Source organism: Oncorhynchus nerka, linkage group LG25 (assembly GCF_034236695.1).
Source record: "Oncorhynchus nerka isolate Pitt River linkage group LG25, Oner_Uvic_2.0, whole genome shotgun sequence".
Classification (NCBI taxonomy): domain Eukaryota; kingdom Metazoa; phylum Chordata; class Actinopteri; order Salmoniformes; family Salmonidae; genus Oncorhynchus; species Oncorhynchus nerka.
The window spans coordinates 23,102,700-23,121,783 of NC_088420.1; the positions used below are offsets into that span (position 1 = coordinate 23,102,700).

The window sequence follows — 19,084 nt, forward strand, 5'->3', positions numbered from 1 at the left end:
ATCAAAACCTAACGTTCAATGTGTTTATCACATTTTCAACTCTACGGATAGTTTTGTCAAACTTTGCTTTAAATAGCAGATGTTCCTACTCTGGTCTTGGCATGTGCTCTCTAGCCTACAGCTGGCTAGTCTACATGAGATTATTTGTCAAATGGAAGCCAAGCATCAATCATCATGTCACAAGAATAAGACTCGATATTTATTGGAAAGGCACATCATACTCAACACCGTGCACTTTCACCACCCACCCTGTGAAGTTGATCAATTTATTTCATCTGTAGCCTAATAAACTGCATGGTTTCCCAAATTGTAGTGGGAGGACCACACACCATATCACTGAGTGACTCCAAGTTTACTTCCATATGAAATGTAAACAGAAGACCACTTCTACAATCAGTTCAGCAATTCTGTGTATGTGTGACCATCTGTCCGGCTCCGTTAATAATATAACTAGGCCTACTAGAAAGAAAAAAAACGAGTGAATTTCCTACTATTCGACATAGGTTTAATTAGCTCTAACAGGCATTGTTGCATGGAGGTCAGTGAGCCCCTAGTGTTGTCCTACAGGGTCAGGACCAACAAGGTGAAACAGACAGGTTCAGGACCAACATACAGGTCAACAAGGTGAAACAGACAGGGTCAGAACCAACATACAGGTCAACAAGGTGAAACAGACAGGTTCAGAACCAACATACAGGTCAACAAGGTGAAACAGACAGGGTCAGGACCAACATACAGGTCAACAAGGTGAAACCGACAGGGTCAGGACCAACATACAGGTCAACAAGGTGAAACCGACAGGGTCAGGACCAACATACAGGTCAACAAGGTGAAACCGACAGGGTCAGAACCAACATACAGGTCAACAAGGTGAAACCGACAGGTTCAGAACCAACATACAGGTCAACAAGGTGAAACAGACAGGGTCAGGACCAACATACAGGTCAACAAGGTGAAACAGACAGGGTCAGGACCAACATACAGGTCAAGGAAAGGCCAACAAGGTGAAACAGACAGGGTCAGGACCAACATACAGGTCAAGGAAAGGCCAACAAGGTGAAACAGACAGGGTCAGGACCAACATACAGGTCAAGGAAAGGCCAACAAGGTGACACAGACAGGGTCAGGACCAACATACAGGTCAACAAGGTGAAACAGACAGGGTCAGGACCAACATACAGGTCAAGGAAAGGCCAACAAGGTGAAACAGACAGGGTCAGGACCAACATACAGGTCAAGGAAAGGCCAACAAGGTGAAACAGACAGGGTCAGGACCAACATACAGGTCAAGGAAAGGCCAACAAGGTGAAACAGACAGGGTCAGGACCAACATACAGGTCAAGGAAAGGCCAACAAGGTGAAACAGACAGGGTCAGGACCAACATACAGGTCAACAAGGTGAAACAGACAGGGTCAGGACCAACATACAGGCCAACAAGATGAAACAGACAGGGTCAGGATCAACATACAGGTCAAGGAAAGGCCAACAAGGTGAAACAGACAGGGTCAGGTAGCCACAGAGGCAGATAAGCATCCACGATAAATCACTAGCCAGTGGTGGCTGGTGGGTGGAGCTATAGGAGGACAGGCTCATTGTAATGGCTGGAATGGAATTTATCAAACACATGGAAACCACGTTGGACCACGTTCCATTTACTCAATTTTGGCCATTACAATGAGCCCGTATAGCTCCTCCCACTTCACCAATGGTAGTAGGTGGAATAGCTGCCAGCCAGGTGCATTGTTTCTCAGAGTTGGTTAGGTTTAACCTGGTATCATTTTTTACAACATCAGTCTAATTAACAGACTGAAGGACTGGATATCAGCAGTCTCACAGCTAACAAAGACTCAATTTAATATAGTCAGATAGTCATTAATGACCTAATCAATTAAATAAATGAAATAAATGTATCAATGTATAAAATACGCAATATAGTTTATCATCAGTCAAGTTAATTATTGTAATAAAAACAAATTAATATAGAGGATATAGTTGACATGCATCCTCTGGCAGCCATCTTTCATCTGCTTTGACTGCCAATATGCAAATAGTATTTATGTTATATTTCTAGCGGCATCTAGTCAGAGACACTATTCCTGAAAGCAGTCACTAATATCCATTTCAGAAAGAAGATGTGGTATATTACCAGTCAAATGTTTATAGGCAATGTTTATACGACCCCCCTTGAAACAGACCCTTAATTGACCACTTTCTTGCATGTATACCCCTTGTATTACATATCAATGGGTAACTGGCAAATTGGGAGTTGTGGGGGCAGGAGGCTGTTGTTCAACCATGGGGGCTGTTTAACAATGGAAGTGTTAATGAATTTACCTGCAACAAAGACAGATACCATTCAAACAGACCCAAAAACCTGTATTTTGGTTACAGGAATCAGGTTTCCATTCAACCATTTTATGCGAGTAAAGTAAATGTCAGCAACAAAAAATATTAACAGGCCTGATGGAAACAGAACGTCTGTCTGTAAACTTTCCAAATGTTTGAGTAAACAAAATACGCTATACAAGGTGGGATCTTTTTGTGTCTGTAAAATGTATTAAGCGAGAAATGGCGGTGGAAATGCTTTCATGCGCAAATATTTATATAATACCCAGCCAACATGTCCAGGTGGGCCCCACCTGGGTTTTATATGGACTTCATGGGTTTCAACTGGGCAAGGTCTCTTAATGGTTATCTTAGCTGGTACCCAGATGGGTTAACCTTTTGGGGCAGACATGGACAAACCCATGTACGTTAGTGGGGGGTGAAGAAAATGGGCCCCGAATCATTTTACAGGCAAACTGGTGTTATTTGTTCAGGAATAACGACTGGGACACAATCGGGTTAACCATTTGGGTCACAAACAGGCAAACTCATGTGGGCTGCAACTCCCGTACGGACTCGATAGAGGCAAAGGTCAAGAGTCGTGCGTCCTCTGAAACACAACCCAGCCAAGCCGCACTGCTTCTTGACACAACGCCCGCTTAACCTGGAAGCCAGCCGCACCAATGTGTCGGAGAAAACACTGTACGCCTGGCGACCGTGTCAGCGTGCATTGCGCCCCGGCCCGCCACAGGAGTCACTCGTGCACGATGGGACAGGAACATCCCTGCCGGCCAAAAAAAGCATCCAAGCGAGCAAAACAGCGCCCCTCTCTCTACATATAGGCCATCTGATGCGGTCTGGTCCAAACCAGTATGACATTGTTGTGGCCAGAAGCAACAAGGGAAGCCAGAGAGCATTTGGTCTCCCTTGACACAAACAAAATCATCAACATTAAACTAAGCGAGCTCAACTATGAATGGTCCTGGACCAAAAAAAAACAGTGACAAGGGAAGCCAGCTTTGATTTGTCGTCTCTCCTATCAAATCGCTTTGAGCATATACTTAATTGACAGAAACAACTTGAATTGTTGCATCCCGTTGTCATCCTAGCTAGCTAGCACTGTCCCTTTCCTAAATTAGCCATGGATGGAGATAGGGATTTGGACATGTGGTTTTACTTAATTCTTCATACTGACCAATGATTATAACAGCGATTCAGATCCAACCATAAATGCATACATTGTTGTGCCCCTGACCTGAGAGGATGGAAGTTCAATATGTACAGTAGCTAGATGTAAAAGGCTAATGTTAACTAGCTGAAGTTGCCCATGAATGGAAGTTAGGCTAGCGAGCAAGCATTTTAGCCAGGTAGCCGAGGATAACCAAAAAGATAAGCGTGTACTGTATGACAAAGTGATAGACCATTTCAACATGAAAGAGAGGATGGCATTGCTCTACAAGTAGGGTGAGTCAACATGTTTTTCTACTTGCACGAACACACCCCCACATCATATTTAGCTTACTGATTGGACTAAATTGTTTTTGGCTTCTTTTAGTTGTCACTATATTAGACTAAGCAGAGGTGATTTGATGAAGTTGAAATGTTGTAGTTGGAATAGTGGAGGCAGCACCTGTTTTCCTTTGTGACTTGCGGTCACTCAGTGGTTCTAAATAAATAGGTGTTTAGTGGTCCGATAATGTCAGAAACATTAACTTGCTTAACCATGCTGTAGGTCATGTACGCGTCGTGGACTTCTCTGGAATAGACATTGTTTTATCACAAAACCGGATGCCACCACGACTGCAACTGGGTCGGTCACATGGGAAAACCCATGTGGGATATAACATGGGTCCCAATTGGGCCCTTTGCCAATTTGTTATGGGTTGCAAGTGGGATACCTGGTGTGAATATGGTCAGGGACTGTCTATGGGACTCAGGCGGTCTTACTACCTGGATCACACACGGGCAAGCCCACGTGAGCTACAACATGGGTCCCAAACAGGCCCTGAATAAATGCTGTGTGTGTTGTAAGTGGGCTACCTGGTGTGAATATGGTCAGGGATTGTGTGGGTCCCAAAATGGTCAGTAAAAACACCAACTAATGAAATGAGGGGAAGCTAAAATAAACATTTTCATTTTTGTGTGTGGGTTTAAATTGCGAAAACGTATTATATTATGCTTGTGACATTTCAAAACATTTTGCCGGAAAAGGTCGCCAGCTAGTACATACTGTCACATTTTTGGGGGAAATGCGCATTCAATATTTTGAGGAGCAAGTGACAGAATTTTAAATTCAGGCGCTAAACCAAAGATTGTACAGGTAACATTGGTTGTAGATACATGTCCAGGCAAGACAACAGTAGCTAATTATACGTCCCTCGCTGTATTTATCGGCTGTTGGCCTACTTGGTCCAAGTATGTACTTAGCTAACGTTAGCTACAGAGGTAAATACAATGAAGCAGAATGACAGCTGCCATTTGTCAGAACAGTTCAAATAACATGATCTTGAATTGATTGGTCAAAAATATTGAGATTAGACTTTCAAATGATTTTATATATATATATATAAGAAGGTTACTGTATGTCAATTACAGCCCTCAAATGGTTAAGTGTACTACCGACGTTATCTGCATGAGGGAGTTATCCAACTGGCTCCTCCGTCACGACGTTACCTGAACGGCCATCTGCAGCCCACTAATCGTTAGCTGTCTTATCGGCTGCTATCTGAACATTTTCTGACAATTTTTCTTGGGTCACTATAACTATATCTATTTTTCCAATTGGATTGATCCCCTCTACCACACAGAACCCCACTAATCTACTAATATACACAGGCAGTTAGAAAAGCTAAGGCAAGCTTTTTCAAACAGAAATTTGCATCCTGTAGTACTAACTCAAAAAAGTTCTGGGACACTGTAAAGTCCATGGAGAATAAGAGCACCTCCTCCCAGCTGCCCACTGCTCTGAGGCTAGGAAACATTGTCACCACCGATAAATCCACTATAATTGAGAATTTCAATAAGCATTTCTCTACGGCTGGCCATGCTTTCTACATGGCTACCCCTACCCCGGTCAACTGCCCGGCACCCTCCACAGCAACCCGCCAAAACCCCCACCATTTCTCCTTTACCCAAATCCAGATTGCCGATGTTCTGAAAGAGGTGCAAAATCTGGACCCCTACAAATCTGCCGGGGTAAACAATCTGGACCCTCTCTTTCTAAAATGATCTGCCAAAATTATTGCAACCCCTATTACTAGCCTGTTCAACCTCTCTTTCGTATCGACTGAGATTCCCAAAGATTGGAAAGCTTCCGCAGTCATCCCCCTCTTCAAAGGGGGTGACACTCTAGACCCAAACTGCTACAGACTTATATCTATCCTACCCTGTCTTTCTAAGGTCTTCGAAGTTAACAAACAGATTACTGACCATTTCGAATCCCACCATACCTTCTCCGCTATGCAATCTGTTTTCAGAGCTGGTCATGGGTGCACCTCAGCCACGCTCAAGGTTCTAAACGACATCATAACCGCCATCGATAAGAGACATTACTGTGCAGCCGTGTTCATCGACCTGGCCAAGGCATTCGACTCTGTCAATCACAACATTCTTATTGGCAGACTCGACAGCCTTGGTTTCTCAAATGATTTCCTCGCCTGGTTTACCAACTACTTCTCTGATAGAGTTCAGTGTGTCAAATCGGAGGGCCTGTTGTCCGCACAGGGTTCATTTCTCGGGCCGACCCTCTTTTCTGTATACATCAATGATGTTGCTCTTGCTGCTGGTGATTCTCTTATCCACCTCTACGCAGACGACACCATTCTGTATACTTCTGGCCCCTCCTTGGACACTGTGTTAACTAACCTCCAGACAAGCTTCAATGCCATACAACTCTCCTTTCGTGGCCTCCAGTTGCTCTTAAACGCAAGTAAAACTAAATGCATGTTTTCAATCGATTTGTACGCTCTCGTTGGTTGGCCCTCGCTTCATACTCGTCACCAAACCCACTGGCTGCAGGTTATCTACAAGTCTCTGCTAGGTAAAGCCCCGCCTTATCTCCGCTCACTGGTCACCATAGCAGCACCCACTCGTAGCACGCGCCCCAGCAGATATATCTCACTGGTCACCTCCAAAGCCAATTCCTCTTTTGGTCGTCTTTCCTTCCAGTTCTCTGCTGCCCATGACTGGAACGAATTGCAAAAATCTCTGAAGCTGGAGACTCACATCTCCCTCACTAGCTTTAAGCACCAGCTGTCAGAGCAGTTTACAGATCACTGCACCTGTACTTAGCCTATCTGTAAACAGCCCATCTATCTACCTACCTCATCCCCATACTGGTATTTATTTATTTTGCTCCGTTGCACCCCAGTACTATCTTCTCCAGATCTACCATTTCAGTGTTTAATTGCTATAATGTAATTACTTCGCCTCCATGGCCTATTTATTTCCTTAACTTACCTCATTTGCACTCACTGTATATGGACTTTTTGTTTTCTTTTGTTCTACTGTATTATTGACTGTATGTTTTGTTTATTCCATGTGTAACTCTGTTGTATGTGTCAAATTGCTACGCTATATCTTGGCCAGGTCGCAGTTGTAAATGAGAACTTGTTCTCAACTAGCCTACCTGGTTAAATAAGGGTGAAATAAAAATAAAAAATGTAACGGCTCTACCCACATTTCTTTTTATTTCAAAGTTGTATCTATCTATCTGAAGGCTAAACTACTACCTAGCCATCCACATGAATGCTATACTACTTCTACCTACCCACATGAAGGCTATACTACTTCTACCTATCCACATGAAGGCTATACTACTTCTACCTATCCACATGAAGGCTATACTACTTCTACCTATCCACATGAAGGCTATACTACTACCTATCCACACGAATCCTATACTACTTCTACCTATCCACACGAATCCTATACTACTTCTACCTATCCACATGAAGGCTATACTACTTCTACCTATCCACATGAAGGCTATACTACTTCTACCTATCCACATGAAGGCTATACTACTTCTACCTATCCACATGAATCCTATACTACTTCTACCTATCCACATGAATCCTATACTACTTCTACCTATCCACATGAAAGCTATACTACTTCTACCTATCCACATGAAGGCTTATACTACTTCTACCTATCCACATGAAGGCTATACTACTTCTACCTATCCACATGAATGCTATACTACTACCTATCCACATGAATGCTATACTACTACTTATCCACATGAATGCTATACTACTACTATCTATCTATCCACATGAAGGCTATACTAGTACTATCTACATATCCACATGAAGGCTATACTACTGACACTATCTATCCACATGAAGGCTGCACTAGTACTATCTATATATCCATGTGAAGGCACTACTACTACTACTACTATCTATCGATCCACGTGCAGGCTCTACTAGTACTATCTATCTATCCACATCAATGCTTTTCTACAACTATATATCTATCCACATGAAGGCTATATTAGTACTATCTACATATCCACATGAAGGCTATACTACTACTATCTATCTATCTGTCTATCCACATACATGCTGTACTACTATCTATCTATCCACATGAAGGCTGTACTACTACTATCTATCTATCCACATGAAGGCTATACTACTACTATCTATCTATCCACATGAAGGCTATACTACTACTATCTATCCAAATTAAGGCTATACTACTACTATCTATCTCTCCACATGAAGGCTGTACTACTACTATCTATCTCTCCACATGAAGGCTATACTACCACTATCTATCTCTCCACATGAAGGCTATACTACTACTATCTATCTCTCCACATGAAGGCTGTACTACTATCTATCTCTCCACATGAAGGCTATACTACTACTATCTATCTCTCCACATGAAGGCTGTACTACTACTATCTATCTCTCCACATGAAGGCTATACTACTACTATCTATCTCTCCACATGAAGGCTGTACTACTATCTATATCTCTTCACATGAAGGCTATACTACTACTATCTATCTATCTATCCACATGAAGGCTAGTCATTCAACTGAGACTGCTCTTCTCTGTATCACGGAGGCACTCCGCACTGCTAAAGCTAACTCTCTCTCCTCTGCTCTCATCCTTCTAGACCTATCGGCTGCCTTCGATACTGTGAACCATCAGATCCTCCTCTCCACCCTCTCCGAGTTGTGCATCTCCGGCGCGGCCCACGCTTGGATTGCGTCCTACCTGACAGGTCGCTCCTACCAGGTGGCGTGGCGAGAATCTGTCTCCTCACCACGCGCTCTCACCACTGGTGTCCCCCAGGGCTCTGTTCTAGGCCCTCTCCTATTCTCGCTATACACCAAGTCACTTGGCTCTGTCATAACCTCACATGGTCTCTCCTATCATTGCTATGCAGACGACACACAATTAATCTTCTCCTTTCCCCCCTCTGATGACCAGGTGGCGAATCGCATCTCTGCATGTCTGGCAGACATATCAGTGTGGATGACGGATCACCACCTCAAGCTGAACCTCGGCAAGACGGAGCTGCTCTTCCTCCCGGGGAAGGACTGCCCGTTCCATGATCTCGCCATCACGGTTGACAACTCCATCGTGTCCTCCTCCCAGAGCGCTAAGAACCTTGGCGTGATCCTGGACAACACCCTGTCGTTCTCAACTAACATCAAGGCGGTGGCCCGTTCCTGTAGGTTCATGCTCTACAACATCTGCAGAGTACGACCCTGCCTCACACAGGAAGCGGCGCAGGTCCTAATCCAGGCACTTGTCATCTCCCGTCTGGATTACTGCAACTCGCTGTTGGCTGGGCTCCCTGCCTGTGCCATTAAACCCCTACAACTCATCCAGAACGCCGCAGCCCGTCTGGTGTTCAACCTTCCCAAGTTCTCTCACGTCACCCCGCTCCTCCGCTCTCTCCACTGGCTTCCAGTTGAAGCTCGCATCCGCTACAAGACCATGGTGCTTGCCTACGGAGCTGTGAGGGGAACGGCACCTCAGTACCTCCAGGCTCTGATCAGGCCCTACACCCAAACAAGGGCACTGCGTTCATCCACCTCTGGCCTGCTCGCCTACCTACCACTGAGGAAGTACAGTTCCCGCTCAGCCCAGTCAAAACTGTTCGCTGCTCTGGCCCCCCAATGGTGGAACAAACTCCCTCACGACGCCAGGACAGCGGAGTCAATCACCACCTTCCGGAGACACCTGAAACCCCACCTCTTTAAGGAATACCTAGGATAGGATAAAGTAATCCTTCTCCCCCCCCCCCCCTTAAAAGACTTAGATGCACTATTGTAAAGTGGCTGTTCCACTGGATGTCATAAGGTGAAAGCACCAATTTGTAAGTCGCTCTGGATAAGAGCGTCTGCTAAATGACTTAAATGTAAATGTAAATGTAACGGAAACGCACGAAGTGGCTAAAAACAGAACACCGTCCTATGCTAGCTTGCTACCGATGGCCTGGCTAGCTGTCGGAATCGCCGTTACCCCAACTAACCTCACTCCTAACTGGACCCTTATGATCACTCGACTAAGCATGCCTCTCCTTAATGTCTATATACCTTCTCCATTGCTGTTCTGGTTAGTGTTTATTGGCTTATTTCACTGTAGAGCCTCTAGCCCTGCTCATTATACCTTATCCAACCTATTAGTTCCACCACCCACACATGCTATGACATCACCAGGTTTCAATGATGTTTCTCGAGACAATATCTCTCTCATCATCACTCAATACCTAGGTTTACCTCCACTGTATTCACATCCTACCATACCTTTGTCTGTACATTATACCTTGAAGCTATTTTAATCGCCCCCACAAACCTCCTTTTACTCTCTGTTCCGGACATTCTAAACAACCAATTCTCATAGCTTTTAGCCGTACCCTTATCCTACTCCTCCTCTGGTGATATAGAGGTGAATCCAGGCCCTGCAGTGCCTAGCTCCACTCCTATTCCCGAGGCGCTCTCTTTTGATGACTTCTGTAACTGTAATAGTCTTGGTTTCATGCATGTTAACATTAGAAGCCTGTATCTATCCTATATCTATCCTACCCTGCCTTTGAGGTCTTCTAAAGCAAAGTCAACAAACAGATTTCCGACCATTTCGAATCTCACCATACCTTCTCTGCTATGCAATCCGGTTTCAGAGCTGGTCATGGGTGCACCTCAGCCACGCTCAAGGTCCTAAACGATATCTTAACCGCCATCGATAAGAAACAATACTGTGCAGCTCTATTCATTGACCTATTCATCACCACATCCTCATTGGCAGACTCGACAGCTTTAGTTTCTCAAATGATTGCCTCGCCTGGTTCACCAACTATTTATCTGATAGAGTTCAGTGTGTCAAATCGGAGGGCCTATTGTCCTGGCCTCTGTCAGTTTCTATGGGGGTACCACAGGGTTCAATTCTTGGACCGACTTCTCTGTATACATCAATGATGTCGCTCTTGCTGCTGGTGAGTCTCTGATCCACCTCTACGCAGACGACACCATTCTGTATACTTCTGGCCCTTATTTGAACACTGTGGTAACAACCCTCCAGACGAGCTTCAGTGCCATACAACTCTCCTTCCGTGGCCTCCAATTGCTCTTAAATACAAGTAAAACTAAATGCATTCTCTTCAACCGATCGCTGCCTGCACCTGCCCGCCTGTCCAACATCACTACTCTGGACGGCTCTGACTTAGAATACGAGTACAACTACCTAGGTGTCTGGTTAGACTGTAAACTCTCCTTCCAGACCCACATCAAACACCTCCAATCCAAAGTTAAATCTAGAATTGTCTTCCTAATTCGCAACAAAGCATCCTTCACTCATGCTGCCAAACATACCCTCGTAAAACTGACCATCCTATCGATCATCGACGATGTCATTTACAAAATATCCTCCAACACTCTACTCAACAAATTGGATGCAGTCTATCACAGTTCCATCCGCTTTGTCACCAAAGCCCCATACACTACCCATCACTGCGACCTGTACACTCGTTGGCAGGCCCTCGCTTCATTCTCGTTGCCAAACCTACTGGCTCCAGGTCATCTACAAGTCTCTGCTAGGTAAAGCCCCTCCTTATCCCGTAGCATGCTCTCCAGCAGGTATATCTCACGAGTCACCCCCAAAGCCAATTCCTCCTTTGGCCACCTTTCCTTACAGTTCTCTGCTGCCAATGACTGGAATGAACTGCAAAAATCACTGAAGCTGGAGACATATCTCCCTCACTAGCTTTAAGCACCACAGATCACTGCACATAGCCCATCCAACTACCTCATCCCCATACTGTATTTATTTATCTTGCTCCTTTGCACCCCAGTAGCTCTACTTGCACAGTTATATATAATATACACACACATATTCTGCACATCTACCATTCCAGTGCTTAATTGCTATATTGTAATTACTTCGCCACTATGGCCAATTTATTACCTCTTATTTGCACACACTGTATATATACACTTTTCCTACTGTATTATTGACTGTATGATTGTTTTTATTTTATTTATTTAACCAGGAAGGGCTCATTGAGATTAAAATCTCTTTTTCAAGAGCGCTCTGGACAAGATAGGCAGCACCAAGTCATTACAAAAAAATTAGACAGACATGAAAAACTACAAGTAATTTAGGAAAAACCATTGAATTCACAAGAGTAGAAAACAGCAAATTAAAAACATTGACAGGTCAGGGAATCAGCCTCAAAATCCTTCATCAGTGATTTAAAAACAATCGGGACAAGTTCTTCCAGTTAAAAGTATTTTGTAAGGTGTTCCAAGACGATGGCACAGAGTACATAAAAGCCCTTTTACCAAATTCAGTTCGGACATTTGGAACAGTTAGCAGGATAAAGTCCAACTCTGTGTTGTTTGTGTCGAACTGCTTTGCTTTATCTTGGTCAGGACGCAGTTGGAAATGAGAACTTGTTCTCAACTGGCCTACCTGGTTAAATAAAGGTGAAATAAATAATAATAACACAATCTTAAACCACACTTTCTCAATGTAGCAACAAAATCCTTAGGTGCTTTTCTGCCTTTCATAAAAGACCATTAAAGAGGTGTCCTTTATACTCACCACTTCTCTGAATCTCACTTCCATTCCCCTTTGGGAGATCAACTTAGCAACACCTGTGGACTCCTCTACGCTAAAACAACTTGCTCTCTCTTACATATCATAATCCATGTTGGGGGAAACGAAATTCAAGATCCAGACAGTGCTTCAAATCCCCCCCCCCAAAAATGTTCCTCACCAAAATGACCCTGAGTCGAAGGTCTGGTTGAAAGGGGAGCCAGGTTATCAATAGCTAATGAGTACTGACCACGGAAAATCACCATGCAGAAACAAACTCCACCTGGATCAATGGGAGGCTCCACCCCCTCTGCCTCTCCCACTCATACAGCACTTTATATTGCCCTTTGTTGCCAAGGATATAAGGCAGAACCACATTTGCCACAGTAAAACCCCACATAGCCCCACATTTAAAACACCTTGAGGTTTAGATGGAAAATATGAAGACAGATACTCCAGAATGTGAGTCACTGTAATCCAGTCATTAGATGAATATTTATGTGAAACTTGAAAATACACATTTTGAGAGCAGATTAATCATATCACTAAAGGGGGAGTTACAGCCAGTAAACTCACATGGTCTGATCAGAACTGTACATGTTAGCCTTTAAGCACTTCCCAACTCTGATGGTGACATTCAGTAGGAAAGTAAATCATTGAAACCAACACAAAATAGATACGGATTCAATTTCTACACAACAATAAATCAGTCAAACGTATTTTATCAGGTAAGTCACTCATCCTCTCTTATTGCAATTTCACTGCAAACTTGATTTGACTCAAGCCAACACTGAGCTCAAAGAGAAGCTACAAAGAATGGATAGACCGAGTGAACTCTTACCGGTGGTGTCACTGAATAAGCCACGAGTTTCAGCACCTGTGTCAGATTCATGACAAAACAGCAACATCATGTTTGGTTCCAACAACAACCTGCTGACAGAATATGGCTGAGTCACCTCTGGTCTGGCTGACGCACTGGAGCGGTTCTCAGCACCTGTGAGCTTTATACCTTCTCAGCCACCACCACTCATTCCATGTCCCCACATAGTCCAGGTGACAGGGAACAGTGTGACGCTATAGCGAAACTCCCCAAATGACACCTAGCCCCTTCCTGTTTCCAAAAGGCATTTCATAATCATATATCCAATGTTGCTGAGACAGGCCTGTGCACTGAGAGGAAGGATATTCCCATACTTACTGGAGAGCAGTTAGGTACTACTTTCCCATGGAAGCCCAGGTTATGGGGCTGGCTTAGGTTATGGGCCTGGCACTATGGTTACCAGAAGGAATGGAGTACACTGGGCTGTTAACTGACAGCGTATTTACTCCAAAGGCCCTGGCAAAGATCTCTCTACTGTCACTGTGCTTTGCGAATGGAGAGGAACGAGAGTTCAGATTATATCTCTTCATAAAAAAACTTTGATGCATGGCTTAGAGCACAGGTGTTTTCTGGCTGGATTTTTCTCCTTTGCTTCTACCTGGTCTACCTTCCTTCTAATCTTCCGTTTGCTTGGAGAGGGAGGGATAAAATACAGATTAGTCATTAGAAGACCTTAAGAGGCCAATTGCAGGACGAAGGTTGCCTTCTAGGCTACATTCCAGTCTGAGTATTGTGACAATTGGGTGTGGTAAAAAATAAAGTAAGAACACAGCAGCCTCACTGTTTTTACTCCACTTACTGGAACTCCTGGCCAAAAGACAGTCACAACACACCCTTTTTGAATCACACATCTGCTCTTCACTTTTATTTTTATTTTCATTGCCTTAAGTATATGTTTTTTTATTTTCATTGCTTAGGCCTCTACACCAGACTTGGGCATAAATCCTGAATTATTAATAGACCAGAGGGAAATAGAGGTAGTGTTTAAAAAAACAACACTTGAGTACATGTCATAGAGAAGGCTGTAACAAAAGCAAACACTTCTTAAGAACAGGTGTGCCCCTACGGCAGGTAAACAATCACTCACTCAGAGAGGGACGGCCCAGTAGGCCCCAACTGCGCCAGCACACAGGAACATGACATATATTTGCCCAACTGGAACAAATATTGTGCTTCTCAAAAATGCACACAATAGAAAAACATATTGGAACTACTGTTACTTGACTACTGGGAAGCTTACTATGCTTTCAGTGCATGAGAGTGTTGCTGAGGCCTACCACTTACAATATTGCACAGTATGTGCAACCATTTTACAACACGTTTTAAAACTACAAGAGGCATATAATCCTAGTGAATGTGATTCATTCCCATGGGCCTTCAACCTTCATTGAACTGCTGCAGATGATTACAGACAACTTTTTGGACTGTTTATACACACACACACACACACACACACACACAAAGCAGGCAATTGAATCACTACCAATACAATTGTTGACTCAATATTATGCTCATTGCTGTTAATGCGTGTTGATCCGGTGTCATTTGTGTCGGTTACACAGTGTGGAAAACCATTTCAATAAACTACAATCACTAAACATCTTTCTCAGAATTCACGCTGATCTGATGACCATGACTGGATAGTTTGAAAGAGACTTTTCCTTGAGCGAGTCAGTTAAAAAAAAGCAACCTTGGATTTAAATTAAACTAGTGGATTAGAGATGTAATTTATCAAGCAAGCATCAAGTAGACAATGGAAGGGAAGATGCCGCCATTTGGTAATGCGGTGGCGAAACTCCTTGGCAGACAAAAACCTGCATGTGTGGCAGAACCAGTAGGGTGAGGAGGTAGGTCCACCCTCAGTACTCAGTAATATTTTGTATTGAATTTGCTCCAACCATAACACTTTCTATTCAGGACATTTTTTGCAGTATTACTCTAGTGCCTTGTTGCAAACATGATGCTGGTTTTGGAATATTTTGTATTCTGTACAGGCTTCCTTTTTACTCTGTCAATTAGATTAATGTTGTTGATCCATCCTATCACAGCCATTAAACTCTGTAACTGTTTTAAAGTCACCATTAGCCTCATGGTGAAATCCCTGAGTGGTTTTCTTCCTCTCTGACAACTGAGTTAGGAAGGACACCTGTATCTTTGTAGTGACTGGGTGTTTTGATACACCATCCAAAGTGTAATGAATAACTTCACCATGCTCAAAAAGGATGTTCAATGTTAAATTAACAAATATTTTACCCGTCTACCAATAGGTGCCCTTCTTCACGAGGCATTGGAAAACCTCCCTGGTCTTTGTGGTTGAATCTGTTTGAAATTCACTACTCGACTGAGGGACCTTAGCAATAATGTAATGTGTGGGGTACAGAGATGAGGTAATCATTCAAAAATCATGTTAAACACTTATTGTACACAGTGTGTCCATGCAACTTGTCACCTAAGCACATTTTTACTCCTTAATTGATTTGGGCTTGACATAAACGACATTCCAGTTTTACGTTTTTAAAAATAAATTTGCACTTCGACATGGGGTATTGTGAGTAGGCCAATGACAAAAGTATCACTTCAATACATTTTAAATTCAGGCTGTAACAAATTGTGGAAAAGGTCAAGGAGTGTATGATGACAGAAAGTGAAGACAGTAAAACCAGAGCTGTAAACCAAGTAGGCTTCGCGACCTCTGTGAGATCGCAACGTTCATGAAAACAAAGTGCCAACACAGCGGTCACAACATTCGAGCAAATTATTTCAACTCACGCCTCGAGATAACAATTTGTCGATCCCCAACATCTGCTCGAGAAATTGTGTTCAAAAGGTGGTCGTTATTTCCTATCCTACCTGTAAAACGTCTCAGACAAGTCCCAGCAACTCGCGTAAAGGCGTCCAACTCACAATAATAATTTGTCTCCAAACACTTGACGCTATCAGCCGATTTGAATGAACTAAATAAAATCCTTAAAAAAACAAACTGAAGAACACAGAGAAGGGATGTCCCTATTTGGCAGTACAGCGTTCAGGTGCGTTTCATAACGTCATCACACTTGATCGTCACATACAGGAAGAAGGACGACACCCGTTCTTTTTTTCAATTTCATTCTTCCCTGCCCTGTTAATAAAACACTGTCCAGAGACACTCCTTGGTATTCCTCAATCTATGGATTGTCAACGTATCGAACCTATAGCCAACCATTATTATAAAGCCCAAATAGTACAAGGAGTATAATTGTACTATCAAATATCAGATGTATTAATAAAAAACAATCAAGAATGTACAAAGATGGGCTCCTAAGTGGTGCAACAGTCAAAGGCACTGCATCTCAGTGCAAGAGGTGTCATAACAGACCCTGGTTGGATTCCAGGCTTTATCACAACTGGCCATGTTTGGGAGTCCCATAGGACAGCACACAATTGGCCCAGCTTCACTGACTTGCCTACATGAATAAAGGTTAAAAAAAAATAGACCGGTAGGCTAGCCCTTATGACCCTCAGTTCCATTCCATTACACATAAGACTCAAGAGCACTGATGCTTTGTCTGAACATTAACACACATCGCTTAAAGTACGGTTTTGGAAGCATAAGGACCTTATCTTTCATATCAACGAGAAATAATAGTAAAACATGTTAAATTGATACACACCTTTATAGGCTTAGTGTTCCCACATAGCCATATCTCTATGTTACTGCGCTCATTTACATAAAACAGATGGGAAACAGAGGGACCTTTATGCTTTTAGAACCGTATCGCAATTGAGAATCGACTCACGTTTAGATTGAGAATTTGGCTGTTTTGGCTGGCAGAGCCAGTCTACCTCTGAAAATAACAAACGGTAGGCTCCTTAAGAAGTACTTCTTCGGCTAGTGGTAGTCTAGTAGTAAAGGTCAAACTATACTGCCTCCGCCCTCCCGAGTGTCGCAGTGGTTTAAGGCACTGCCTCACAGTGCTTGAGGCGTCACTACAGACCCGTGTTTGATCCCAAGCTGTGTTAAGGCTGTTGAGTCCAATGAGGCGGCGCACAATTGACCAAGCATCGTCCGGGTTGGTGGAGGGTTTGGCCAGCTGGAATTTCCATGTCCCATCGCGCTCTAGCGACTCGTGACGGGCCGGGTGCCTGCAAGCTGTCTTTGGTCACCAGCTGGACGGTGTTTCATCCAACACATTGGTGCGGCTGGCTTCCGGGTTAAGCCAGCAGGGTGTCAAGAAGTAGTGCGGCTTGGCAGGGTTGTGTTTCGGAGGATGCATGGCCCTCGACCTTCGCTTCTCCCGAGTCTGAGACCATCCAGGACCTCTATACCAGGCGGTGTCAGAGGAAGGCCCTAAAAATTGTCAAAGACTCCAGCCACCCGTCAGAGACTGTTCTCTCTGCTACTGCATGGCAAGCGGTACCGGAGCACCAAGTCTAGGTCCAAAAGGCTTCTAAACAGCTTCTATCCCCAAGCCATAAGACACCTGAACATCTAATCAAATGGCTACCCAGACTATTTGCATTGCACTCCCCTCCCTCTTTTACACTGCTGCTGCTACTCTGTTATTATCTTGTACAGTTGAAGTCGGAAGTTTAGTTAGGACATCTACTTTGTGCATGACACAAGTCATTTTTCCAACAATTGTTTACAGACAGATTATTTCACTTATAAATCACTGTATCACAATTCCAGTGGGTCATGAGTTTACATACACTATGTTGACTGTGCCTTTAAACAGCTTGGAAAATTCCAGAAAATTATGTCATGGCTTTAGAAGCTTCTGATGGGCTAATTGACATCATTTGAGTCAATTAGAGGTGTGTCTGGTTCATCCTTGGGAGCAATTTCCAAACACCTGAAGGTACCACGTTCATCTGTACAAACAATAGTACGCAAGTATAAACACCATGGGACCACGCAGCCGTCATAGTGCTCAGGAAGGAGACGCGTTCTGTCTCCTAGAGATGAACGTACTTTGGTGGAAAAGTGCAAATCAATCCAAGAACAACAGCAATGGACCTTGTGAAGATGCTGGAGGAAACAGGTACAAAAGTATCTATACCCACAGTAAAACGAGTCCTATATCGACATAACCTGAAAGGCCGCTCAGCAAGGAAGAAGCCACTGCTCCAAAACCGCCATAAAAAAGCCAGACTACGGTTTGCAACTGCACATGGGGACAAAGATCGTACTCTTTGGAGAAATGTCCACTGGTCTGATGAAACAAAAATAGAACTGTTTGGCCATAATGACCATTGTTATCTTTGAAGGAAAAAGGGGGAGGTTTGAAAGCCGAAGAACACCATCCCAACCGTGAAGCACGTGGCAGCATCATATTGTGGGGGTGCTTTGCTGCAGGAGGGACTGGTACACTTCACAAAATAGATGGCATGATGAGGAAGGAAAAGTATGTGGAAGGAAAATTATGTGGATATATTGAAGCAACATCTCGACATCAGTCAGGAAGTTAAAGCTTGGTCGCAAATTGGTTTTCCAAATGGACAATGGCCCCAAGCATTCTACAAAAGTTGTGGCACAATGGCTTAAGGCCAACAAGTATTGGAGTGGCCATCACAAAGACCTGACCTCAATCCGATAGAAAATTTGTGGGCAGAACTGATAAAGTGTGTGCGAGCAAGGAGGCCTAGAAACCTGACTCAGTTACAATAGCTCTGTCAGGAGGAATAGGCCAAAATTCACTCAACTTATTGTGGGAAGCTTGTGGAAGGCTACCCGAAACTTTGACCAAGTTAAACAATTTAAAGGCAATGCTACCAAATACTAATTGAGTGTATGTAAACTTTTGACCCACTGGAAATGTATTGAAAGAAATAAAAGCT

General features: G+C 43.6%; 1 protein-coding gene across 1 annotated transcript in view; it reads right to left on the reverse strand.

Moving 5' to 3' along the window:
* LOC115109238 (tight junction protein ZO-3-like) overlaps positions 1-16,084 on the reverse strand; it is a 37,703-nt gene extending 21,619 nt beyond the window's left edge. Inside the window, 1 exon segment of the mRNA XM_029633932.2 lies at positions 16,037-16,084. Coding sequence (XP_029489792.2) covers positions 16,037-16,069 — 33 coding nt within the window. The 5' untranslated portion in view covers positions 16,070-16,084.
* Positions 16,085-19,084: the final 3,000 nt, after the last annotated feature.